This window comes from Salmo salar, chromosome ssa26, assembly GCF_905237065.1.
Source record: "Salmo salar chromosome ssa26, Ssal_v3.1, whole genome shotgun sequence".
In the NCBI taxonomy this organism is placed as follows: domain Eukaryota; kingdom Metazoa; phylum Chordata; class Actinopteri; order Salmoniformes; family Salmonidae; genus Salmo; species Salmo salar.
Window position 1 is genome coordinate 50,893,680 of NC_059467.1, and position 22,500 is coordinate 50,916,179.

Genomic DNA, 22,500 nt, shown 5'->3' on the forward strand with positions numbered 1-22,500 from the left:
GTTCCACTACGAGGTTGGTTAGGGTTACTCAGCGTACCTCTAGGTTGAGGTTGGTTAGGGTTACTCAGCGTACCTCTAGGTTGAGGTTCCACTATGAGGTTGGTTAGGGTTACTCAGCGTACCTCTAGGTTGAGGTTCCACTACGAGGTTGGTTAGGGTTACTCAGCGTACCTCTAGGTTGAGGTTGGTTAGGGTTACTCAGCGTACCTCTAGGTTGAGGTTCCACTATGAGGTTGGTTAGGGTTACTCAGCGTACCTCTAGGTTGAGGTTCCACTACGAGGTTGGTTAGGGTTACTCAGCGTACCTCTAGGTTGAGGTTGGTTAGGGTTACTCAGCGTACCTCTAGCTTGAGGTTCCACTACGAGGTTGGTTAGGGTTACTCAGCGTACCTCTAGGTTGAGGTTGGTTAGGGTTACTCAGCGTACCTCTAGGTTGAGGTTCCACTACGAGGTTGGTTAGGGTTACTCAGCGTACCTCTAGGTTGAGGTTGGTTAGGGTTACTCAGCGTACCTCTAGGTTGAGGTTCCACTACGAGGTTGGTTAGGGTTACTCAGCGTACCTCTAGGTTGAGGTTGGTTAGGGTTACTCAGCGTACCTCTAGGTTGAGGTTCCACTATGAGGTTGGTTAGGGTTACTCAGCGTACCTCTAGGTTGAGGTTCCACTACGAGGTTGGTTAGGGTTACTCAGCGTACCTCTAGGTTGAGGTTGGTTAGGGTTACTCAGCGTACCTCTAGGTTGAGGTTCCACTATGAGGTTGGTTAGGGTTACTCAGCGTACCTCTAGGTTGAGGTTCCACTACGAGGTTGGTTAGGGTTACTCAGCGTACCTCTAGGTTGAGGTTCCACTACGAGGTTGGTTAGGGTTACTCAGCGTACCTCTAGGTTGAGGTTGGTTAGGGTTACTCAGCGTACCTCTAGGTTGAGGTTCCACTATGAGGTTGGTTAGGGTTACTCAGCGTACCTCTAGGTTGAGGTTCCACTACGAGGTTGGTTAGGGTTACTCAGCGTACCTCTAGGTTGAGGTTGGTTAGGGTTACTCAGCGTACCTCTAGGTTGAGGTTCCACTATGAGGTTGGTTAGGGTTACTCAGCGTACCTCTAGGTTGAGGTTCCACTCACGAGGTTGGTTAGGGTTACTCAGCGTACCTCTAGGTTGAGGTTGGTTAGGGTTACTCAGCGTACCTCTAGCTTGAGGTTCCACTACGAGGTTGGTTAGGGTTACTCAGCGTACCTCTAGGTTGAGGTTGGTTAGGGTTACTCAGCGTACCTCTAGGTTGAGGTTCCACTACGAGGTTGGTTAGGGTTACTCAGCGTACCTCTAGGTTGAGGTTGGTTAGGGTTACTCAGCGTACCTCTAGGTTGAGGTTCCACTATGAGGTTGGTTAGGGTTACTCAGCGTACCTCTAGGTTGAGGTTCCACTACGAGGTTGGTTAGGGTTACTCAGCGTACCTCTAGGTTGAGGTTGGTTAGGGTTACTCAGCGTACCTCTAGGTTGAGGTTCCACTATGAGGTTGGTTAGGGTTACTCAGCGTACCTCTAGGTTGAGGTTGGTTAGGGTTACTCAGCGTACCTCTAGGTTGAGGTTGGTTAGGGTTACTCAGCGTACCTCTAGGTTGAGGTTCCACTATGAGGTTGGTTAGGGTTACTCAGCGTACCTCTAGGTTGAGGTTCCACTACGAGGTTGGTTAGGGTTACTCAGCGTACCTCTAGGTTGAGGTTGGTTAGGGTTACTCAGTGTACCTCTAGCTTGAGGTTCCACCTGCGTTTGTCGTCCTCCACTCTCTCTATCAGCGGTTCCCAGACAGCATGGGTCTCATTGAAGTAGTTCACCTGTCAACAGCCAACATATTCACACAGTGTCAAAATCAGCATCCATCCCATTTATATCAATTTCAATGAACACAAATTATTATTGCTAATGAAATTCAAAGAACACGGGTAGTCGAAAGGTTTATTTTATTTTTTATTTGACCTTTATTTAACTCGGCAAGTCAGTTAAGAACAAATTATTATTTACAATGACGGCCTACCCGGGCCGAACCCGGACAACGCCGGGCCAACTGTGCGCCGCCCTGTGGGACTCCGTCTTGCACTGAGATGCAGTGCCTTAGACCGCTGCACCACACGGGAGCCCAATGCACACACGAATGCCAGAGATAACAAGTATCCCTACATAAGTATGTAATGCACAAGACTAAAGAAAAGCTGTTTGCCTGCCCATTGACTTCCTAAAAAAAAAACATATGAGAAGCTCCTGTATGTACAGGAAGAGGATGTCCATTAGGCTGATACTTGAGAGTAGTGAAAAGCTCCAGTCCTCACCTCCAGGGTCATGTCAGAGCAGAGGTAGAGGAGAGAGGACCAGTTCCTGGCCGTCCCAGACAGAGAGCTCTCAGCCAGCAGCAGGGGGACCGTCCTGTGGCCCAGACCAGACTCCATGGTCACTTGAATTACCTTCACATCCACCTTGAAACTCTCCCCAAAGTTACGGCCGTCCTGGTCACTGAAACTCTCCGTCATCTAGATGGAAAGTCATGTTAAGGTTTAATGCCATTTGTAGCTAGAGAATACAAAAACAAAGGTGCATAGTGGAGGTAAACGGAGTGCCCAAATGTTCCTGGGAGGGGACAGAATGTTCTTGTATAGGGACAGAATGTTCTTGTATAGGGACAGAAGGTTCTTGTATAGGGACAGAAGGTTCTTGTATAGGGACAGAAGGTTATTGTACAGGGACAGAAGGTTCTTGTACAGGGACGGAAGGTTCTTGTACAGGGACGGAAGGTTCTTGTATAGGGAAGGAAGGTTCTTGTACAGGGACAGAAGATTCTTGTATAGGGACAGAAGGTTCTTGTATAGGGACAGAAGGTTCTTGTATAGGGACAGAAGGTTCTTGTAAAGGGACAGAAGGTTCTTGTATAGGGACAGAAGGTTCTTGTATAGGGACAGAAGGTTCTTGTATAGGGACAGAAGGTTCTTGTATAGGGAAGGAAGGTTCTTGTATAGGGACAGAAGGTTCTTGTATAGGGAAGGAAGGTTCTTGTATAGGGACAGAAGGTTATTGTACAGGGACAGAAGGTTCTTGTATAGGGAAGGAAGGTTCTTGTATAGGGAAGGAAGGTTCTTGTACAGGGACAGAAGGTTCTTGTACAGGGACAGAAGGTTCTTGTATAGGGACAGAAGGTTCTTGTATAGGGACCAATTCCACTGGTACTAGACCTCAATAGAACCTATTAAAGGAAGTTTTCAATTTAAATTCCAGTCAATTCAGAAAGTAAACTAAATTTCTATTCCAATTTTTCTCAGTGTACTTCCCGAATTGACTGGAATTGAAATGGAATTGAGCCCAACCGTCGTATGTATACCTCGCTGGCAGAGTCCACTCCCAGGAACCAGTAGTTGCAGGTGTAGATGTTCATGGTGGACCACAGGTTGCTGACCTCAGTCTTCTCGTCCTCTGCCGCCTCAGCTTTCGGTTTAGCCGTCATGGCTGCCGTGATGGTCATCACCGTGTTCAGGATGACAGGGGAGATCTGAGAGAGGGAAGGAAGAGTGTGTGTGAGGTATTTATTTTCTACTTTATTCATACGTGGGAGGAAGTCAGCGTATACTTATGTGTGATGATAATGACGATCTCGATTGACGTCTATGTTCAGAAGTAGCCTCTCAGTGCGTCAGGCGATTCAATAACATTTTACATTTTTACATTTTAGTAATTTAGCAGACGCTCTTATCCAGTAGTGAATGCATACATTTCATACATTTTTTTCTTTCTTTTTCCCCCCCGTACTGGCCCCCCGTGGGATTCGAACCCACAACCCTGGCGTTGCAAACACCATGCTCTACCAACTTAGCCACACATAATTCAAACCATTTCTCACTCAGAGCTGGAGGTCTTCATGGATCCACCTGTACCCGAATACCCGAGAGGGTCCGGATCTCTAAATAATATCACGGGTCTGGTTCGGATCACGGGTCCAGGGTATATATCACGGGTCCAGGGTATATATCACGGGTCCAGGGTATATCATCACGGGTCCAGGGTATATCATCACGGGTCCAGGGTATATCATCACGGGTCCAGGGTATATCATCACGGGACCAGGGTATATCATCACGGGACCAGGGTATATCACGGGTCCAGGGTATATTATCACGGGTCCAGGGTATATTATCACGGGTCCAGGGTATATTATCACGGGTCCAGGGTATATTATCACGGGTCCAGGGTATATTATCACGGGTCCAGGGTATATTATCACGGGTCCAGGGTATATCACGGGTCCAGGGTATATCACGGGTCCAGGGAATATCATCACGGGTCCAGGGTATATCATCACGGGTCCAGGGCATATTATCACGGGTCCAGGGCATATTATCACGGGTCCAGGGCATATTATCACGGGTCCAGGGTATATCACGGGCCCAGGGTATATCACGGGTCCAGGGTATATCACGGGTCCAGGGCATATCATCACGGGTCCAGGGTATATTATCACGGGTCCAGGGCATATTATCACGGGTCCAGGGCATATTATCACGGGTCCAGGGCATATTATCACGGGTCCAGGGCATATTATCACGGGTCCAGGGCATATTATCACGGGTCCAGGGCATATTATCACGGGTCCAGGGCATATTATCATGGGTCCAGGGCATATTATCACGGGTCCAGGGCATATTATCACGGGTCCAGGGTATATCACGGGTCCAGGGTATATCACGGGTCCAGGGTATATCACGGGTCTCGGGTCTGTGTAATTTGCAGAGACCCAGAGCCGACAGGTAGGCTGCAACGACCCAGAGCCGACAGGTAGGCTGCAACGACCCAGAGCCGACAGGTAAGCTGCAACGACCCAGAGCCGACAGGTAGGCTGCAACGACCCAGAGCCAACAGGTAGGCTGCAACGACCCAGAGCCGACAGGTAGGCTGCAACGACCCAGAGCCGACAGGAAGGCTGCAACGACCCAGAGCCGACAGGAAGGCTGCAACGACCCAGAGCCGACAGGTAGGCTGCAACGACCCAGAGCCAACAGGTAGGCTGCAGAGACCTTAGTTAGCCTAGCGAGCTAACGTTGACTTCTCGTCCCAGTTTGATGCAGTCCATGCCAAGTACTACGTAATCATATTTGATGATTAATAACCTAGCTATGGCAGCTATTAGTCTATCGTAGCGCGAGTCGGCATTGTTGGTTTGATGTCTCTCCCTCCCTCCTCCCTCCTCCCCATGTCACTGGGTCACAATACGGCCCCTCTCTCCCTCCTCTCCATGTCACTGGGTCACAGTACGGCCCCTCTCTCCCTCCTCTCCATGTCACTGGGTCACAGTACGGCCCCTCTCTCCCTGCTCTCCATGTCACTGGGTCACAGTACGGCCCCTCTCTCCCTGCTCTCCATGTCACTGGGTCACAGTACGGCCCCTCTCTCCCTGCTCTCCATGTCACTGGGTCACAGTACGGCCCCTCTCTCCCTGCTCTCCATGTCACTGGGTCACAGTACGGCCCCTCTCTCCCTGCTCTCCATGTCACTGGGTCACAGTACGGCCCCTCTCTCCCTCCTCTCCATGTCACTGGGTCACAGTACGGCCCCTCTCTCCCTCCTCTCCATGTCACTGGCTCACAGTACGGCCCCTCTCTCCCTCCTCCCCATGTCACTGGGTCACAGTACGGCCCCTCTCTCCCTACTCTCCATGTCACTGGGTCACAGTACGGCCCCTCTCTCCCTGCTCTCCATGTCACTGGGTCACAGTACGGCCCCTCTCTCCCTGCTCTCCATGTCACTGGGTCACAGTACGGCCCCTCTCTCCCTGCTCTCCATGTCACTGGGTCACAGTACGGCCCCTCTCTCCCTGCTCTCCATGTCACTGGGTCACAGTACGGCCCCTCTCTCCCTCCTCTCCATGTCACTGGGTCACAGTACGGCCCCTCTCTCCCTGCTCTCCATGTCACTGGGTCACAGTACGGCCCCTCTCTCCCTGCTCTCCATGTCACTGGCTCACAGTACGGCCCCTCTCTCCCTCCTCTCCATGTCACTGGGTCACAGTACGGCCCCTCTCTCCCTGCTCTCCATGTCACTGGGTCACAGTACGGCCCCTCTCTCCCTCCTCCCCATGTCACTGGGTCACAGTACGGCCCCCCTCTCTCCCTGCTCTCCATGTCACAGTACGGCCCCTCTCTCCCTGCTCCCCATGTCACTGGGTCACAGTACGGCCCCTCTCTCCCTGCTCTCCATGTCACTGGGTCACAGTACGGCCCCTCTCTCCCTCCTCTCCATGTCACTGGGTCACAGTACGGCCCCTCTCTCCCTGCTCCCCATGTCACTGGGTCACAGTACGGCCCCTCTATCCCTCCTCTCCATGTCACTGGGTCACAGTACGGCCCCTCTCTCCCTGCTCCCCATGTCACTGGGTCACAGTACGGCCCCTCTCTCCCTCCTCTCCATGTCACTGGGTCACAGTACGGCCCCTCTCTCCCTGCTCCCCATGTCACTGGGTCACAGTACGGCCCCTCTCTCCCTCCTCTCCATGTCACTGGGTCACAGTACGGCCCCTCTCTCCCTCCTCTCCATGTCACTGGGTCACAGTACGGCCCCTCTCTCCCTCCTCTCCATGTCACTGGGTCACAGTACGGCCCCTCTCTCCCTCCTCTCCATGTCACTGGGTCACAGTACGGCCCCTCTCTCCCTCCTCTCCATGTCACTGGGTCACAGTACGGCCCCTCTCTCCCTGCTCCCCATGTCACTGGGTCACAGTACGGCCCCTCTCTCCCTCCTCTCCATGTCACTGGGTCACAGTACGGCCCCTCTCTCCCTCCTCTCCATGTCACTGGGTCACAGTACGGCCCCTCTCTCCCTGCTCTCCATGTCACTGGGTCACAGTACGGCCCCTCTCTCCCTCCTCTCCATGTCACTGGGTCACAGTACGGCCCCTCTCTCCCTCCTCTCCATGTCACTGGGTCACAGTACGGCCCCTCTCTCCCTGCTCCCCATGTCACTGGGTCACAGTACGGCCCCTCTCTCCCTCCTCTCCATGTCACTGGGTCACAGTACGGCCCCTCTCTCCCTGCTCTCCATGTCACTGGGTCACAGTACGGCCCCTCTCTCCCTGCTCCCCATGTCACTGGGTCACAGTACGGCCCCTCTCTCCCTCCTCTCCATGTCACTGGGTCACAGTACGGCCCCTCTCTCCCTGCTCCCCATGTCACTGGGTCACAGTACGGCCCCTCTCTCCCTCCTCTCCATGTCACTGGGTCACAGTACAGTCAGGCTGGCAGATTTGTATGAGGAATTTTTATTAGTATGCTAATTAGATTCCAGCGGGGGGTGCAGACATCGACCTTAGGGGGTTAATAAAGTAGCTAAAAAAATGTACTTTTCTGCTGCGTCCCTCACTCGGATCGGACCGGGTCTAGTTGAAACTGTCCGTCCTCGGGTCCGTTCGGAATGGGTCACTATATAAATCCGGGTGGGAAAGCCCCTGGTCCATTTCGGAACGAGTCCAACCATTTGGACCCGTGAGGACCTCTACTCAGAGCACATTGGTACACTCTGCCATAACTTTTTAACCAAACTAACTTGACAAAGAAGGGATGAAACCTACTTTGATAATAACTTCCTCCACAGTCACACAGCCGGTAAGGGGTTGGTTGGGGTGGGTTTTGGTTTCCAGGAAGACAGAACACGGACGTAGCACCTGAAGACCAATGAGAAAGAAGCATTAAGGAGTTGATTCAATTCAAATATACTTAAGGAAAATGTATTAAAAACGCAAATGGGCAAATAGCTTTGAATCATGCTTCATCCCAGCTGATGTCTTACAGTAGTTACATTAGATGCAGTGTAGAGGCGCTCATAAAATATATATTAAAAACTGTTTTATGCTCACCGTGGTGACCACCTTGGTCTCATTGGTCCTGATGAAGGGACAGGCCAGAACTTTGAGCTCTCTGAGGTTGACCGTCATGCTTTGTCCCCCAGGGGCCCCAGGCCCTCCCCCAGGGGCCCCGGGCCCTCCCCCAGGCTCTAGCATCAGACTGAAGTCACATTGGAAGGAGGCCACCAGGGCCGGAGCGTCGGCACTCATCAGGTTAGCCACAAACACCACCTCTGGGTCTAGTATGACAGCACGCAGCTTGGTCCTGGGACTGGAGCCTGGGGGGAGAGAGAGGAGGGAAGAAACATCACCTCTGGGTCTAGTATGACAGCTTGGTCCTGGGACTGGAGCCTGGGGGGAGAGAGGAGGGAAGAAGCATCACCTCTGGGTCTAGTATGACAGCTTGGTCCTGGGACTGGAGCCTGGGGAGAGAGAGAGGAGGGAAGAAGCATCACCTCTGGGTCTAGTATGACAGCTTGGTCCTGGGACTGGAGCCTGGGGGGAGAGAGAGGAGGGAAGAAGCATCACCTCTGGGTCTAGTATGACAGCTTGGTCCTGGGACTGGAGCCTGGGGGGAGAGAGAGGAGGGAAGAAACACCGCACCAAATTTGGCATCACCGCACCGCTGCACATATCCTAATATTTGGTATTTACATGTTTTAAATGTAACCTTTATTTAACTAGGCAAGTCAGTTAAGAACAAAATATTATTTGGTATGGAGGTTACAGAGAGAGGAAGAGGATACAAATATAATGTCACACCAAAACACTGTAGCCATCACAATACATTACCATCACTACACACCAAAACACTGTAGCCATCACAATACATTACCATCAATACACACCAAAACACTGTAGCCATCACAATACATTACCATCAATACACACCAAAACACTGTAGCCATCACAATACATTACCATCACTACACACCAAAACACTGTAGCCATCACAATACATTACCATCACTACACACCAAAACACTATAGCCATCACAATACATTACCATCACTACACACCAAAACACTGTAGCCATCACAATACATTACCATCAATACACACCAAAACACTGTAGCCATCACAATACATTACCATCAATACACACCAAAACACTGTAGCCATCACAATACATTACCATCACTACACACCAAAACACTGTAGCCATCACAATACATTAGCATCACTACACACCAAAACACTGTAGCCATCACAATACATTACCATCACTACACACCAAAACACTGTAGCCATCACAATACATTACCATCACTCCACACCAAAACACTGTAGCCATCACAATACATTACCATCACTACACACCAAAACACTGTAGCCATCACAAAACATTACCATCACTACACACCAAAACAAAACACTGTAGCCATCACAATACATTACCATCAATACACACCAAAACACTGTAGCCATCACAATACATTACCATCACTACACACCAAAACACTGTAGCCATCACAATACATTACCATCACTACACACCAAAACAAAACACTGTAGCCATCACAATACATTACCATCACTACACACCAAAACACTGTAGCCATCACAATACATTAGCATCACTACACACCAAAACACTGTAGCCATCACAATACATTACCATCACTACACACCAAAACACTGTAGCCATCACAATACATTACCATCACTACACACCAAAACACTGTAGCCATCACAATACATTACCATCACTACACACCAAAACAAAACACTGTAGCCATCACAATACATTACCATCACTACACACCAAAACACTGTAGCCATCACAATACATTACCATCACTCCACACCAAAACAAAACACTGTAGCCATCACAATACATTACCATCACTCCACACCAAAACACTGTAGCCATCACAATACATTAGCATCACTACACACCAAAACAAAAACACTGTAGCCATCACAATACATTACCATCACTCCACACCAAAACACTGTAGCCATCACAATACATTACCATCACTACACACCAAAACAAAAACACTGTAGCCATCACAATACATTACCATCACTACACACCAAATCAAAAACACTGTAGCCATCACAATACATTACCATCACTACACACCAAAACAAAACACTGTAGCCATCACAATACATTACCATCACTCCACACCAAAACACTGTAGACATCACAATACATTACCATCACTACACACCAAAACACTGTAGCCCTCACAATACATTACCATCACTCCACACCAAAACACTGTAGCCCTCACAATACATTACCATCACTCCACACCAAAACACTGTAGCCATCACAATACATTACCATCACTCCATACCAAAACACTGTAGCCATCACAATACATTACCATCACTCTACACCAAAACACTGTAGCCATCACAATACATTACCATCACTACACACCAAAACAAAACACTGTAGCCATCACAATACATTACCATCACTCCACACCAAAACACTGTAGCCATCACAATACATTAGCATCACTACACACCAAAACACTGTGGCCCTCACAATACATTAGCATCACTCCACACCAAAACACTGTAGCCATCACAATACATTAGCATCACTACACACCAAAACACTGTAGCCATCACAATACATTACCATCACTCCACACCAAAACACTGTAGCCATCACAATACATTAGCATCACTACACACCAAAACACTGTAGCCCTCACAATACATTAGCATCACTCCACACCAAAACACTGTAGCCATCACAATACATTAGCATCACTACACACCAAAACACTGTAGCCATCACAATACATTACCATCACTCCACACCAAAACACTGTAGCCATCACAATACATTACCATCACTCCATACCAAATCACTGTAGCCATCACAATACATTACCATCACTACACACCAAAACACTGTAGCCATCACAATACATTACCATCACTCCACACCAAAACAAAACACTGTAGCCATCACAATACATTACCATCACTCCACACCAAAACACTGTAGCCATCACAATACATTACCATCACTCCACACCAAAACACTGTAGCCATCACAATACATTACCATCACTCCACACCAAAACACTTTAGCCATCACAATACATTACCATCACTCCACACCAAAACACTGTAGCCATCACAATACATTACCATCACTCCACACCAAAACACTGTAGCCATCACAATACATTACCATCACTCCACACCAAAACACTGTAGCCATCACAATACATTACCATCACTCCACACCAAAACACTGTAGCCATCACAATACATTACCATCACTACACACCAAAACACTGTAGCCATCACAATACATTACCATCACTACACACCAAACCAAAACACTGTAGCCATCACAATACATTACCATCACTCCACACCAAAACACTGTAGCCATAACAATACATTACCATCACTCCACACCAAAACACTGTAGCCATCACAATACATTACCATCACTCCACACCAAAACACTGTAGCCATCACAATACATTACCATCACTCCACACCAAAACACTGTAGCCATCACAATACATTACCATCACTCCACACCAAAACACTGTAGCCATCACAATACATTACCATCACTCCACACCAAAACACTGTAGCCATCACAATACATTACCATCACTCCACACCAAAACACTGTAGCCATCACAATACATTACCATCACTCCACACCAAAACACTGTAGCCATCACAATACATTACCATCACTCCACACCAAAACACTGTAGCCATCACAACACATTACCATCACTCCACACCAAAACACTGTAGCCATCACAATACATTACCATCAATACACACCAAAACACTGTAGCCATCACAATACATTACCATCACTACACACCAAAACACTGTAGCCATCACAATACATTACCATCACTCCACACCAAAACACTGTAGCCATCACAATACATTACCATCACTACACACCAAAACACTGTAGCCATCACAATACATTACCATCACTACACACCAAAACACTGTAGCCATCACAATACATTACCATCACTGAATGGCTGTATAGTGTTTTGTTTGTCATTTATTTTCCCCACCCTCCCTCTCTCTCTCTCTCTCTCTCTCTCTCCCTCTCCCCTTACCTGTTCTGGGGTCAGTGTTGGCTCTATCCCGAAGCTCGGCCAGCTGTTTGAGGGGTAGCTGGGAGGTCTTGGCCAGGTCTGGCAAGGCTAGCATGGTGTTAGTGGGCAGGTCCTGGGCAGAGCTCTGGGGCAGGGCCTGGATGAAGAAGTCTGCCACTGCCATGAGAAACTCAACGCTGGCACACAGATAGAGCTTCTGTAAAACCGCGACCACCTGGCGCTCGCTGGCGCTCTGCGTGTACGTCACGTCTATCATGGCTTCCTCGCTCGTCTCGTCACGCTTACCCAGCATCCTGAGGGTTTGGGCAAACATGAGGTTACATATCAAATCAATCAATACATTGAGACTGACCCGACTGGTACTGTACAGAACCTAACCCAGTACTATTGAGACCGACCCGACTGGTACTGTACAGAACATAACCCAGTAGTATTGAGACCGACCCGACTGGTACAGAAAAGAACATAACCCAGTACTATTGAGACCGACCCGACTGAACAGAACATAACCCAGTAGTATTGAGACCGACCAGACTGGTACTGTACAGAACATAACCCAGCAGTATAATTCAGTAGTTTAACCTGAGGTAACCTCCAGCCGTCTGGCAGGGGAGGAAGCGTGAGACTAACCGTGAGGTGACTCTCTGTACGCCTGTCCTCATGTCGTCCAGGGTGCAGGCTGTGAGGATGGTAGAGACCTCCATATCCCCGTTACTAAACATCTTCCCCGAAGCCTTCATCAGGTGTAGGGTCAACTCCCCCAGGCACAGCCTCTCCTGGTGTTGAGACACCGCTGATACCTTGGAAATGTGGCAAACAAGACCATAAACCAACCTAGTAATCCATTTGAAACATCAGCAGACCACTGGGGGGGAACTACTGAGACTCATTACAAGGTCATTTACCACAGAGTCATTTACCACAGAGTCATTTACCACAGAGTCATTACCACAGAGCCATTTACCACAGAGCCATTTACCACAGAGCCATTTACCACAGAGTCATTTACCACAGAGTCATTTACCACAGAGTCATTTACCACAGAGTCATTTACCACAGAGTCATTTACCACAGAGTCATTTACCACAGTCATTACCACAGAGTCATTTACCACAGAGTCATTTACCACAGAGTCATTTACCACAGAGTCATTTACCACAGAGTCATTACCACAGAGTCATTTACCACAGACTCATTTACCACAGACTCATTTACCACAGAGTCATTACCACAGGGTCATTACCACAGGGTCATTACCACAGGGTCATTACCACAGAGTCATTTACCACAGAGTCATTACCACAGAGTCATTTACCACAGAGTCATTTACCACAGAGTCATTACCACAGAGTCATTTACCACAGAGTCATTACCACAGAGTCATTTTGCACAGTAATGACCGGTGTTTGGTAGCTGTTCAAATTCTTCACCCTAATCATGGTTTTATCTTATTATCCAGGGCTTGGAGAGCAGAGAGGAGATTAAGAGTAAATTACTGTCATTACAGACGCCAGCTCTGTACAAGGCCCACAATTCCCCCTGTTCCTCCATAGAGTACATTAGAAGTGAGACTGAGCTGCATCACCTATAGATACGCACCTGTTTAGGGTCATTGCTGTACAGGACCAGTCCCAGGGACTCTATGTTGAAGATTAACTTCATGGTTTCCAGGGGTTCCTCTTCTACCGGTTGTTCTGGAAGTTCAACCATGTTCTCGACACCATCTGAAGGACGAGGAGAGAACAGAAACGTGTCATAAGAACTAACACACTCAGGACTCAAGTCAAATCAAATCAAATGTATTTATATAGCCCTTCTTACATCAGCTGATATCTCAAAGTGCTGTACAGAAACCCAGCCTAAAACCCCAAACAGCAAGCAATGCAGGTGTAGAAGCACGGTGGCTATGAAAAACTCCCTAGAAAGGCCAAAACCTAGGAAGAAACCTAGAGAGGAACCAGGCTATGAGGGGTGGCCAGTCCTCTTCTGGCTGTGCCGGGTGGAGATTATAACAGAACATGGCCTAGATGTTCAAATGTTCATAAATGACCAGCATTGTCAAATAATAATAATCATAGTAGTTGTCGAGGGTGCAACAAGTCAGTACTACCTTTGGGGTAGTCTGTTTTGAGCATCAGCGTCGTCTTGTGTTTCAGGGCTGTCGTGTCGGGGCTGGTGTGTTGGTCTGGCTGCAGACTGCTGGCTTCTCCAATGTTCTCCATCAGGATCCTCAACAGAACTGTTAGGTCATCCTGACTCAGGGCAACCTGGGGAGAACAGACGACAGAGAGGATATGTAGCTATAGCTAATGCTAATGGTTGCTAATGCTAATGTCACTAGTACTAGTTAACCTGAAGAGACACAAGCACAGAGAGGATGTAGCTATAGCTAATGCTAATGGTTGCTAATGTCACTAATACTAGTTAACCTGAAGAGACCAGCACAGAGGATGTAGCTATAGCTAATGCTAATGGTTGCTAATGCTAATGTCACTAATACTAGTTAACCTGAAGAGACACAAGAACAGAGAGGATGTAGCTGTAGCTAATGCTAATGGTTTCTAATGCTAATGTCACTAATACTAGTTCACCTGAAGAGACACAAGAACAGAGAGGGTGTAGCTGTAGCTAATGCTAATGCTTCTGATAAGCAGAGGAGACCGAAATAACTTGAGGAGAGACAGGAGACATGTAGGATGGAGCTGTAGCTAATGCTAATGTTGCTGTTGCTAAAGCCAATAATGCTGTAGCTAATGCCGTGTTCACATCATGTCGGAGTGATCGGAGGAACGGCTTGTTACTTCGGAGGAACGACTTGGAGCGTTCACTTGCTCGGAGATCGGAAGGAACGCAAGAACCATTCTCACCATTGACAAGATGAAATCGCGGCAATGTTTGTTGCCATTTTCAGACGTCAGAGTTCAGCATGTGGGAAAGATCGGTGTCCAGAGATCATACCCGAGATTTCTAGTCGTAATTACGAGTTGGAGGGACGTTCACGTGCATTTTTCCCCAGTAGGAAGGTCATACTTACGAGTTCCCGACATGACGTGAACGCGGCACAAGGCAATACAAAGTTGATTTACTGTTTAACGGATTTCATTTTTTTTAAAGTGAGGCGAGCGAGCAGATAAAATAAAAATATTTAAAAAAATATATATATATATATATATATATATACACACACACACAATTTGGAACCCCTTGTAAAAAATACTAAACAACCTTTTTACAACCCCTAGTGACATCACCTCAACATTTTAGTGTTTTGGTCCCGTGTGGCTCAGTTGGTAGAGCATGGTGTTTGTCTGCTAAATGACTAAAATGTAATGTAAATGTTGGTATAATGGTTTTGGAATGACAGTCAGGAACCACAGTTTGAGTCCTGATCAGGGTACCCGCATAATTAACTACATTGGTGTCAGGAGCTGGAGAGCACAGTTTTAGACACAGTTCAGCCATTTTGTTTTATAATTGATGTGCTAGCTGAAATATATATATAGCAGCCCACTAAAGTAAATCAGATCTATTCTGACTATAACCAACTGCTTCAGCTTTAGTTCTATATTTAACACATCTCCCACCAACTAGATCGAGCCTCGAAATAACTTGAGGACAGGCAGGAGACATATAGGATGGAGCTGTAGCTAACGCTAATGCTAATGTTGCTCTCACTAGCATACAGACCTTTTTAGACAGCTGAAGCAAGCACAACACATTTTCTTCAGGAAATCTACTTCTTCTAGTTTAGTCATATTTATCTTACCTGACTAGCATCTATTAATTAAGTTGCAATGTCCCATAAATGTAATGTCTAAATCAACTTGAAGTATCAACAAAACACATAACCACAAAAAGAAGGCTACAGCTAATATTTTTTCCCCCCTAAAATTAATGTTCGCAATTCACAAATTATTATTTTGATTCACATGATTCAACTCACAGTGGATTGAACCGAATCCCAACTACTACAACGGCGAAGTGAATCGTTAGTTTTATCAAAAATAGTTGTATAAAAGAATCGATTCATTTTAATCAAATTAATAATTTAAAAAACAAATGTATTATTTTTATATTTTTTTTTAATGTGAAGCAGGACATTCGTTAAACTGTAAATCAACTTTGTTAGCCCTAATGCTAATGTTGCTATAGGTAAAGCTAATGTTGCTTTGCTAATGCTAATGTTGCTATAGGTAAAGCTAATGTTGCTATAGGTAAAGCTAATGTTGCTATAGGTAAAGCTAATGTTGCCTTTGCTAATGCTAATGTTGCCTTTGCTAATGCTAATGTTGCCTTTGCTAATGCTAATGTTGCCTTTGCTAATGCTAATTCGCTGACAATTTTACATTTTAGTCATTTAGCAGATGCACTTATCCAGAGAAACTTACAGGAGCAATTAGGGTTAAGCGCCTTGCTCAAGGGCACATCGACATATTTGAACCAGTGACCTTTCGGTTACTGACTCAACACTCTTAACCGCTAGGCTACCTGCCTCGATTATCTTACTGTCAAACCCTAGAGTACTGTAGCATGTACCTTACATTCCAAACCAGGCTGCAAGCAGAAGTCAAATGTTAGTGTGATTAAATCATCAACGCTCAGCTGTTATGGTTTAAGGGACAAAGCTACTTCAAATCTAAAGGAAGGGGACGACGTTGCACAAATTTAACTAGCTACAACTTACCAATACCATTCTTCCACCAGAGGTCAATCATCAATATGACTAAATCATGAAAGCTCAGCTATTACGATTTGAAGGAAATAGTTACTTCAGGTATCAGGGAGGGTGACATTACTACACGAGGAAAGATAACTTCAATCAGCTTCTCTGCTACAATACAAACATCTTGGTATCAAAACAGATATTTTTGTAACCACTCCTTTCAAGGGAAAGACATGATTACAGTTACTGTTAGCTCCTACCTTCACGCGCTCTGTCTACCTCTATGGTTACTGTTAGCTCCTACCTTCACGCGCTCTGTCTACCTCTATGGTTACTGTTAGCTCCTACCTTCATGGGCTCTGTCTACCTCTATGGTTACTGTTAGCTCCTACCTTCATGGGCTCTGTCTACCTCTATGGTTACTGTTAGCTCCTACCTTCATGGGCTCTGTCTACCTCTATGGTTACTGTTAGCTCATACCTTCATGGGCTCTATCTACCTCTATGGTTACTGTTAGCTCCTACCTTCATGGGCTCTGTCTACCTCTATGGTTACTGTTAGCTCCTACCTTCATGGGCTCCGTCTACCTCTATGGTTACTGTTAGCTCCTACCTTCATGCGCTCTGTCTACCTCTATGGTTACTGTTAGCTCCTACCTTCATGGGCTGTAGGTCTGTCTACCTCTATGGTTACTGTTAGCTCCTACCTTCATGGGCTGTAGGTCTGTCTACCTCTACAGTTACTGTTAGCTCCTACCTTCATGCGCTCTGTCTACCTCTATGGTTACTGTTGGCTCCTACCTTCATGGGCTCTGTCTACCTCTATGGTTACTGTTAGCTCCTACCTTCATGGGCTCCGTCTACCTCTATGGTTACTGTTAGCTCCTACCTTCATGGGCTCCGTCTACCTCTATGGTTACTGTTAGCTCCTACCTTCATGGGCTCTGTCTACCTCTACGGTTACTGTTAGCTCCTACCTTCATGGGCTCTGTCTACCTCTATGGTTACTGTTAGCGCCTACCTTCATGGGCTTGAGGTCTCCGTCTACCTCTATGGTTACTGTTAGCTCCTACCTTCATGGGCTCTGTCTACCTCTATGGTTACTGTTAGCTCCTACCTTCATGGGCTTGAGGTCTCCGTCTACCTCTATGGCAGCCATCTTCTTGTACCATGCTGCAGCCAGGTTCCTCTTCACTGTTAGGAGCAGGTTGACAGGCTCCAACAGCTCAGTACTGGGCTGAGAGTCTTTTTCCATGTAAATCCTAATAAAGAGAAGCAAATCATAGACAGGGATAGCTAGACAACTGGCTTATTCAGCTACACTATGCAGTATTAGGGTGTATCCAGACCTTCATACCATTCCTGTACCAACCCAGGGATGTGGTATTACCGGCAGTGGACACCAGGTATACGGTATTACCGGCAGTGGACACCAGGGACGCGGTATTACCGGCAGTGGAAACCAGGGACGCGGTATTACCGGCAGTGGACACCAGGGATGCGGTATTACCGGCAGTGGACACCAGGGATGCTGTATTACCGGCAGTAGACACCAGGGATGCGGTATTACCGGCAGCAGACACCAGGGATGCGGTATTACCGGCAGTAGACACCAGGGATGCGGTATTACCGGCAGTAGACACCAGGTATACGGTATTACCGGCAGTGGACACCAGGGATGCGGTATTACCACAGTGTGGACACCAGGGATGCGGTATTACCGGCAGTAGACTCCAGGGATGCGGTATTACCGGCAGTAGACACCAGGGATGCAGTATTACCGGGAGTAGACACCAGGGATGCGGTATTACCGCAGTGTGGACACCAGGGATGCAGTATTACCGGCAGTAGACACCAGGTATACGGTATTACCGGCAGTGGACACCAGGGATGCGGTATTACCACAGTGTGGACACCAGGGATGCGGTATTACCGGCAGTAGACTCCAGGGATGCGGTATTACCGGCAGTAGACACCAGGTATACGGTATTACCGGCAGTAGACACCAGGGATGCGGTATTACCGGCAGTAGACACCAGGTATACGGTATTACCGGCAGTGGACACCAGGTATACGGTATTACCGGCAGTAGACACCAGGTATACGGTATTACCGGCAGTAGACACCAGGTATACGGTATTACCGGCAGTGGACACCAGGGATGCGATATTACTTTATTATTTTTGACTCTCAAAACAAAATGTAGCCTGCAGGCCATGTAGCCAGCAGGCCATGTACTGTAGCCAGCAGGCCATGTAGCCAGCAGGCCATGTACTGTAGCCAGCAGGCCATGTAGCCAGCAGGCCATGTACTGTAGCCAGCAGGCCATGTAGCCAGCAGGCCATGTACTGTAGCCAGCAGGCCATGTAGCCAGCAGGCCATGTACCGTAGCCAGCAGGCCATGTAGCGTAGCCAGCAGGCCATGTACCGTAGCCAGCAGGCCATGTAGCCAGCAGGCCATGTACCGTAGCCAGCAGGCCATGTAGCCAGCAGGCCATGTACCGTAGCCAGCAGGCCATGTACCGTAGCCAGCAGGCCATGTACGGTAGCCAGCAGGCCATGTACCGTAGCCAGCAGGCCATGTACCGTAGCCAGCAGGCCATGGACTGTAGCCAGCAGGCCATGTACTGTAGCCAGCAGGCCATGTACTATAGCCAGCAGGCCATGTAGCCAGCAGGCCATGTACTGTAGCCAGCAGGCCATGTAGGCAGCAAGGTTCTTGATCCAGGAGGGGATTGATTGTCCCTGCTGTAACCAAGAAGCTAGTTCTTGACATCGAGCCACTTAGCTAGGAAGTTACAAACCCAATGTATAGCTGGAGACCTGAGATAGATAGTTAACTTATAAGCAGAGGCGTAGAATGCTTTAGGGCACCACGCTGAATTTCTTTTACGGAATTGAAAATCATACCGTCGGTATTTCAGAACACCCCAGTATACGGTATATACAGTAGAGCGCCCAAGCCTCGTCAGTAAGACCACGATTGAACCAAGCAGTTTCTTTGAGAACCAACTCTTACAACTCAAATACATCAATCAAATGTATTTATGAAGCCCTTTTTTACAACAGCAGTTGTGCTTATACAGAAACCACAGAAAGCAAGCAATGCAGATGTAGAGGAACGGTGGCTAGGACAAACTCCCTCGAAAAGGAAGGAACCTAGGAAGAAACTTAGAGAGGGAACCAGGCTCTGAGGGTTGGCCAGTCCTCTTCAGGCTGTGCCGGGTTGAGATTATACGAGAACTAACGATACTCAGAGGAGTTGGATAGAGCTCATACAGATCTGGGACCAGGCATTAAACCCTTGCTTTCTGATCTGGACCAGGCATTAAACCCTTGCTTTCTGATCTGGGACCAGGCATTAAACCCTTGCTTTCTGATCTGGACCAGGCATTAAACCCTTGCTTTCTGATCTGAGACCAGGCATTAAACCCTTGCTTTCTGATTCTGCGACCAGGCATTAAACCCTTGCTTTCTGATTCTGGGACCAGGCATTAAACCCTTGCTTTCTGCACTGATGAAGCAAAAGATGACTGTGTTAAACAGAATGCACTGACCTGGACAGTTTGAGCTGTGTGAGCTGTACGTCCATGTGATCAATGACAGCAGGAAGTGGACATCCCTCCACAGCAAGTAGAGAGAAGCTGTTTCCCACCGTGATGAGCCCCAGGTCCACCTCCAGTGCATTGTGTGAGGTGGAGGACTGGGGGATGATGATGAGAGGAGCCTTCAGCCTGATGTCCATGGAGAGACGGAAGCTCTTCTGGGCGAAGTCTCTGATGCTGGAGGCTGCCTTCTCTGCTGCCTGGGCCGTGGCCGCACTCACCGCCTCTTTGGCTGTCTGGAAGTTGTTGGTGAAATTCTAAAAGACGGAAAACATGGATGAGTGAAGTTCTTTAGCGAAAAGGGCTCAGAAAGGAATGGAGCGGGCATCAAAGCGGAGACCGGGCTAGGACAGCTAAACTTCCAGGAAACTTCTCATGTTTTTTCAGAAATCCCAGTTGGGTGGATTCCTGAAATCAGTAAGGTATCCCTTAACTGGGAATCATTCAACCAGGATTTCTGGGAGAAAAAAAAAACAGGAACTGAAGAAAAAGAGTATCTGCATATTTAAATACAAAGAACGGTTTTAAATACTCAAGACCGTTGTCAGAGATTTCTCCAGTACCAACGTTGAGACTCACCAGCAAAGACATGACAAACTTGTGGAGGTAGACGACTTGGACGCAGCCCACGTTGAGCTGGACGTTCCCGTCTGTCTTGGAGGTGTCTGCGTAGCCGGCTCCCTCTGTAGCCTTGGGGGTCAGACTCATACTGAAACTAAACACCTCGTCTCCTACGATAGAGATGGCCTGCAACGGGAGAACCAAACGTTAGCAGGTAAACTCAACCGCAATTATTTCACGGGGTTGAATGATACACAGCCGCATCGTCCCTCTATCACTGAAATCTTTCATGGTTTCACTTCGTGACTTTACCTTTTTGTGAATACTTTTTGGATCGACATTAATGACGATGAAATCCCGGAGGCGGGCAGAGATGTGGGTTTGGGGCCCTTGCATCAGGAGAGATCCATTGAAACCTGCACAACAAGATAAAATGTTGATCGGATGCTAACATCATTTCAGAAAAGGTAAACAGCAAACCACACAAGCACAAGACACTTAAACAACCCCCAAAAATTATTTTTGGGACTTTCATCATATACAAACCTTGGCTGAAATCCCTTGTAAAAGCCCTAGATGATAATCAAATGAAAGTGTATCTGTATAAAGACAACATTGTGTAGCCTATGAGTTCTGTAATGGGCCCTGAGGTTCTGTCTACATCAGCACCTTGTATCTTGATGTCAGCCATGTTGCAGTTCTGATCACACACTAGCACGTTGAACGCCCCCAGCCGCATCATCACCTTCAGGTCGATGACGTCACCGTCCGACGGAGAACCTAGAGCCGCTGTCATGGAAACGGGCAGAAAGTCACATGATGATTACAACGGTTGGTTGACCAACCAAAAGAGACATGTAAGATAGTCCCTTAGGAATCTGTTATATGTAATGAAATGAATGGTATGTTTTTATTACTAACACGTGAAAACCAATACAAATATATATATATATATATATATATAAAAAACAGAATCTGTTATATATGTCATTTTAATATGTATCCATTCATATATTTCAGATGACCAAAAAAGGCCATGTAAGGAAGTCAAGGGTTTTAGAATGTATATTATAATAGGCTAAACCTGCTGAGCTGCAGGAGGGCCTACTCCTACCATTTTACACCAAGCACAGCTACATGGTACTGGGCCTTTCTGCTGGGTTTTTACCCTTTTTACTTTGTCACATGGGACGAATACAACAAGTGTAGACCTTACTGTGAAATACTTACTTACAAGACCTTAACCAACAATGCAGTTCAAGAAAGAAGAAAATATTTACTAAATAAACTAAAGTAAAAAATAATAAAAAGGTAACAATAAAATAACGAGGCTATATACAGGGGGGGTATCGGTATCGAGTCAGTGTGCGGGGGTACAGGTTAGAGGTCATTTGTACATGTAGGTAGGGGTGAAGTGACTAGATAATAAACAGCGAGTAGCAGCAGTGTAAAAACAAAATGGGGGGTGTAAATGTAAATAGTCCAGGTGGGCATTTGACTAATTGTTCAGCAGTCTTATGGTTTGGGGGTAGAAGTTGTTAAAGGATCCTTTTGGACCTAGACTTGGCGCTCCGGTACCGCTTGTCGTGCGGTAGCAGAGAGAACAGTCTATGACTAGGGTGACTGGAGTCTTAGATAATTTTTTGGACCTTCTTCTGACACCGCCTATTATATAATAACTCAGCAAAAAAAAGAAACGTCCTCTCACGGTCAACTGCGT

General features: G+C 47.2%; 1 protein-coding gene and 1 long non-coding RNA gene across 7 annotated transcripts in view; both read right to left on the bottom strand.

Moving 5' to 3' along the window:
- LOC123730830 (uncharacterized) overlaps nt 1-1,666 on the bottom strand; it is a 4,012-nt gene extending 2,346 nt beyond the window's left edge. Inside the window, exon 1 of the long non-coding RNA XR_006762276.1 lies at nt 1,608-1,666. This is a non-coding gene — a long non-coding RNA (uncharacterized lncRNA). The remainder of the gene's footprint in view (nt 1-1,607) is intronic.
- Nucleotides 1-22,500, bottom strand: part of vps13c (vacuolar protein sorting 13 homolog C) — a 225,915-nt gene that overhangs the window by 84,042 nt on the left and 119,373 nt on the right. For all 6 annotated transcript variants that reach the window (XM_045709067.1, XM_045709065.1, XM_045709066.1 and 3 more), the window contains 14 exons: nt 21,450-21,569; nt 21,093-21,196; nt 20,799-20,966; nt 20,172-20,476; nt 17,732-17,876; nt 14,063-14,219; nt 13,552-13,676; nt 12,583-12,752; nt 11,953-12,245; nt 7,882-8,147; nt 7,597-7,689; nt 3,364-3,531; nt 2,324-2,521; nt 1,742-1,831 (listed from right to left, as the gene is read on the bottom strand). In XM_045709067.1, the coding sequence (XP_045565023.1) occupies nt 1,742-1,831; nt 2,324-2,521; nt 3,364-3,531; nt 7,597-7,689; nt 7,882-8,147; nt 11,953-12,245; nt 12,583-12,752; nt 13,552-13,676; nt 14,063-14,219; nt 17,732-17,876; nt 20,172-20,476; nt 20,799-20,966; nt 21,093-21,196; nt 21,450-21,569 (2,402 nt within the window). The remainder of the gene's footprint in view (nt 1-1,741; nt 1,832-2,323; nt 2,522-3,363; nt 3,532-7,596; nt 7,690-7,881; nt 8,148-11,952; nt 12,246-12,582; nt 12,753-13,551; nt 13,677-14,062; nt 14,220-17,731; nt 17,877-20,171; nt 20,477-20,798; nt 20,967-21,092; nt 21,197-21,449; nt 21,570-22,500) is intronic.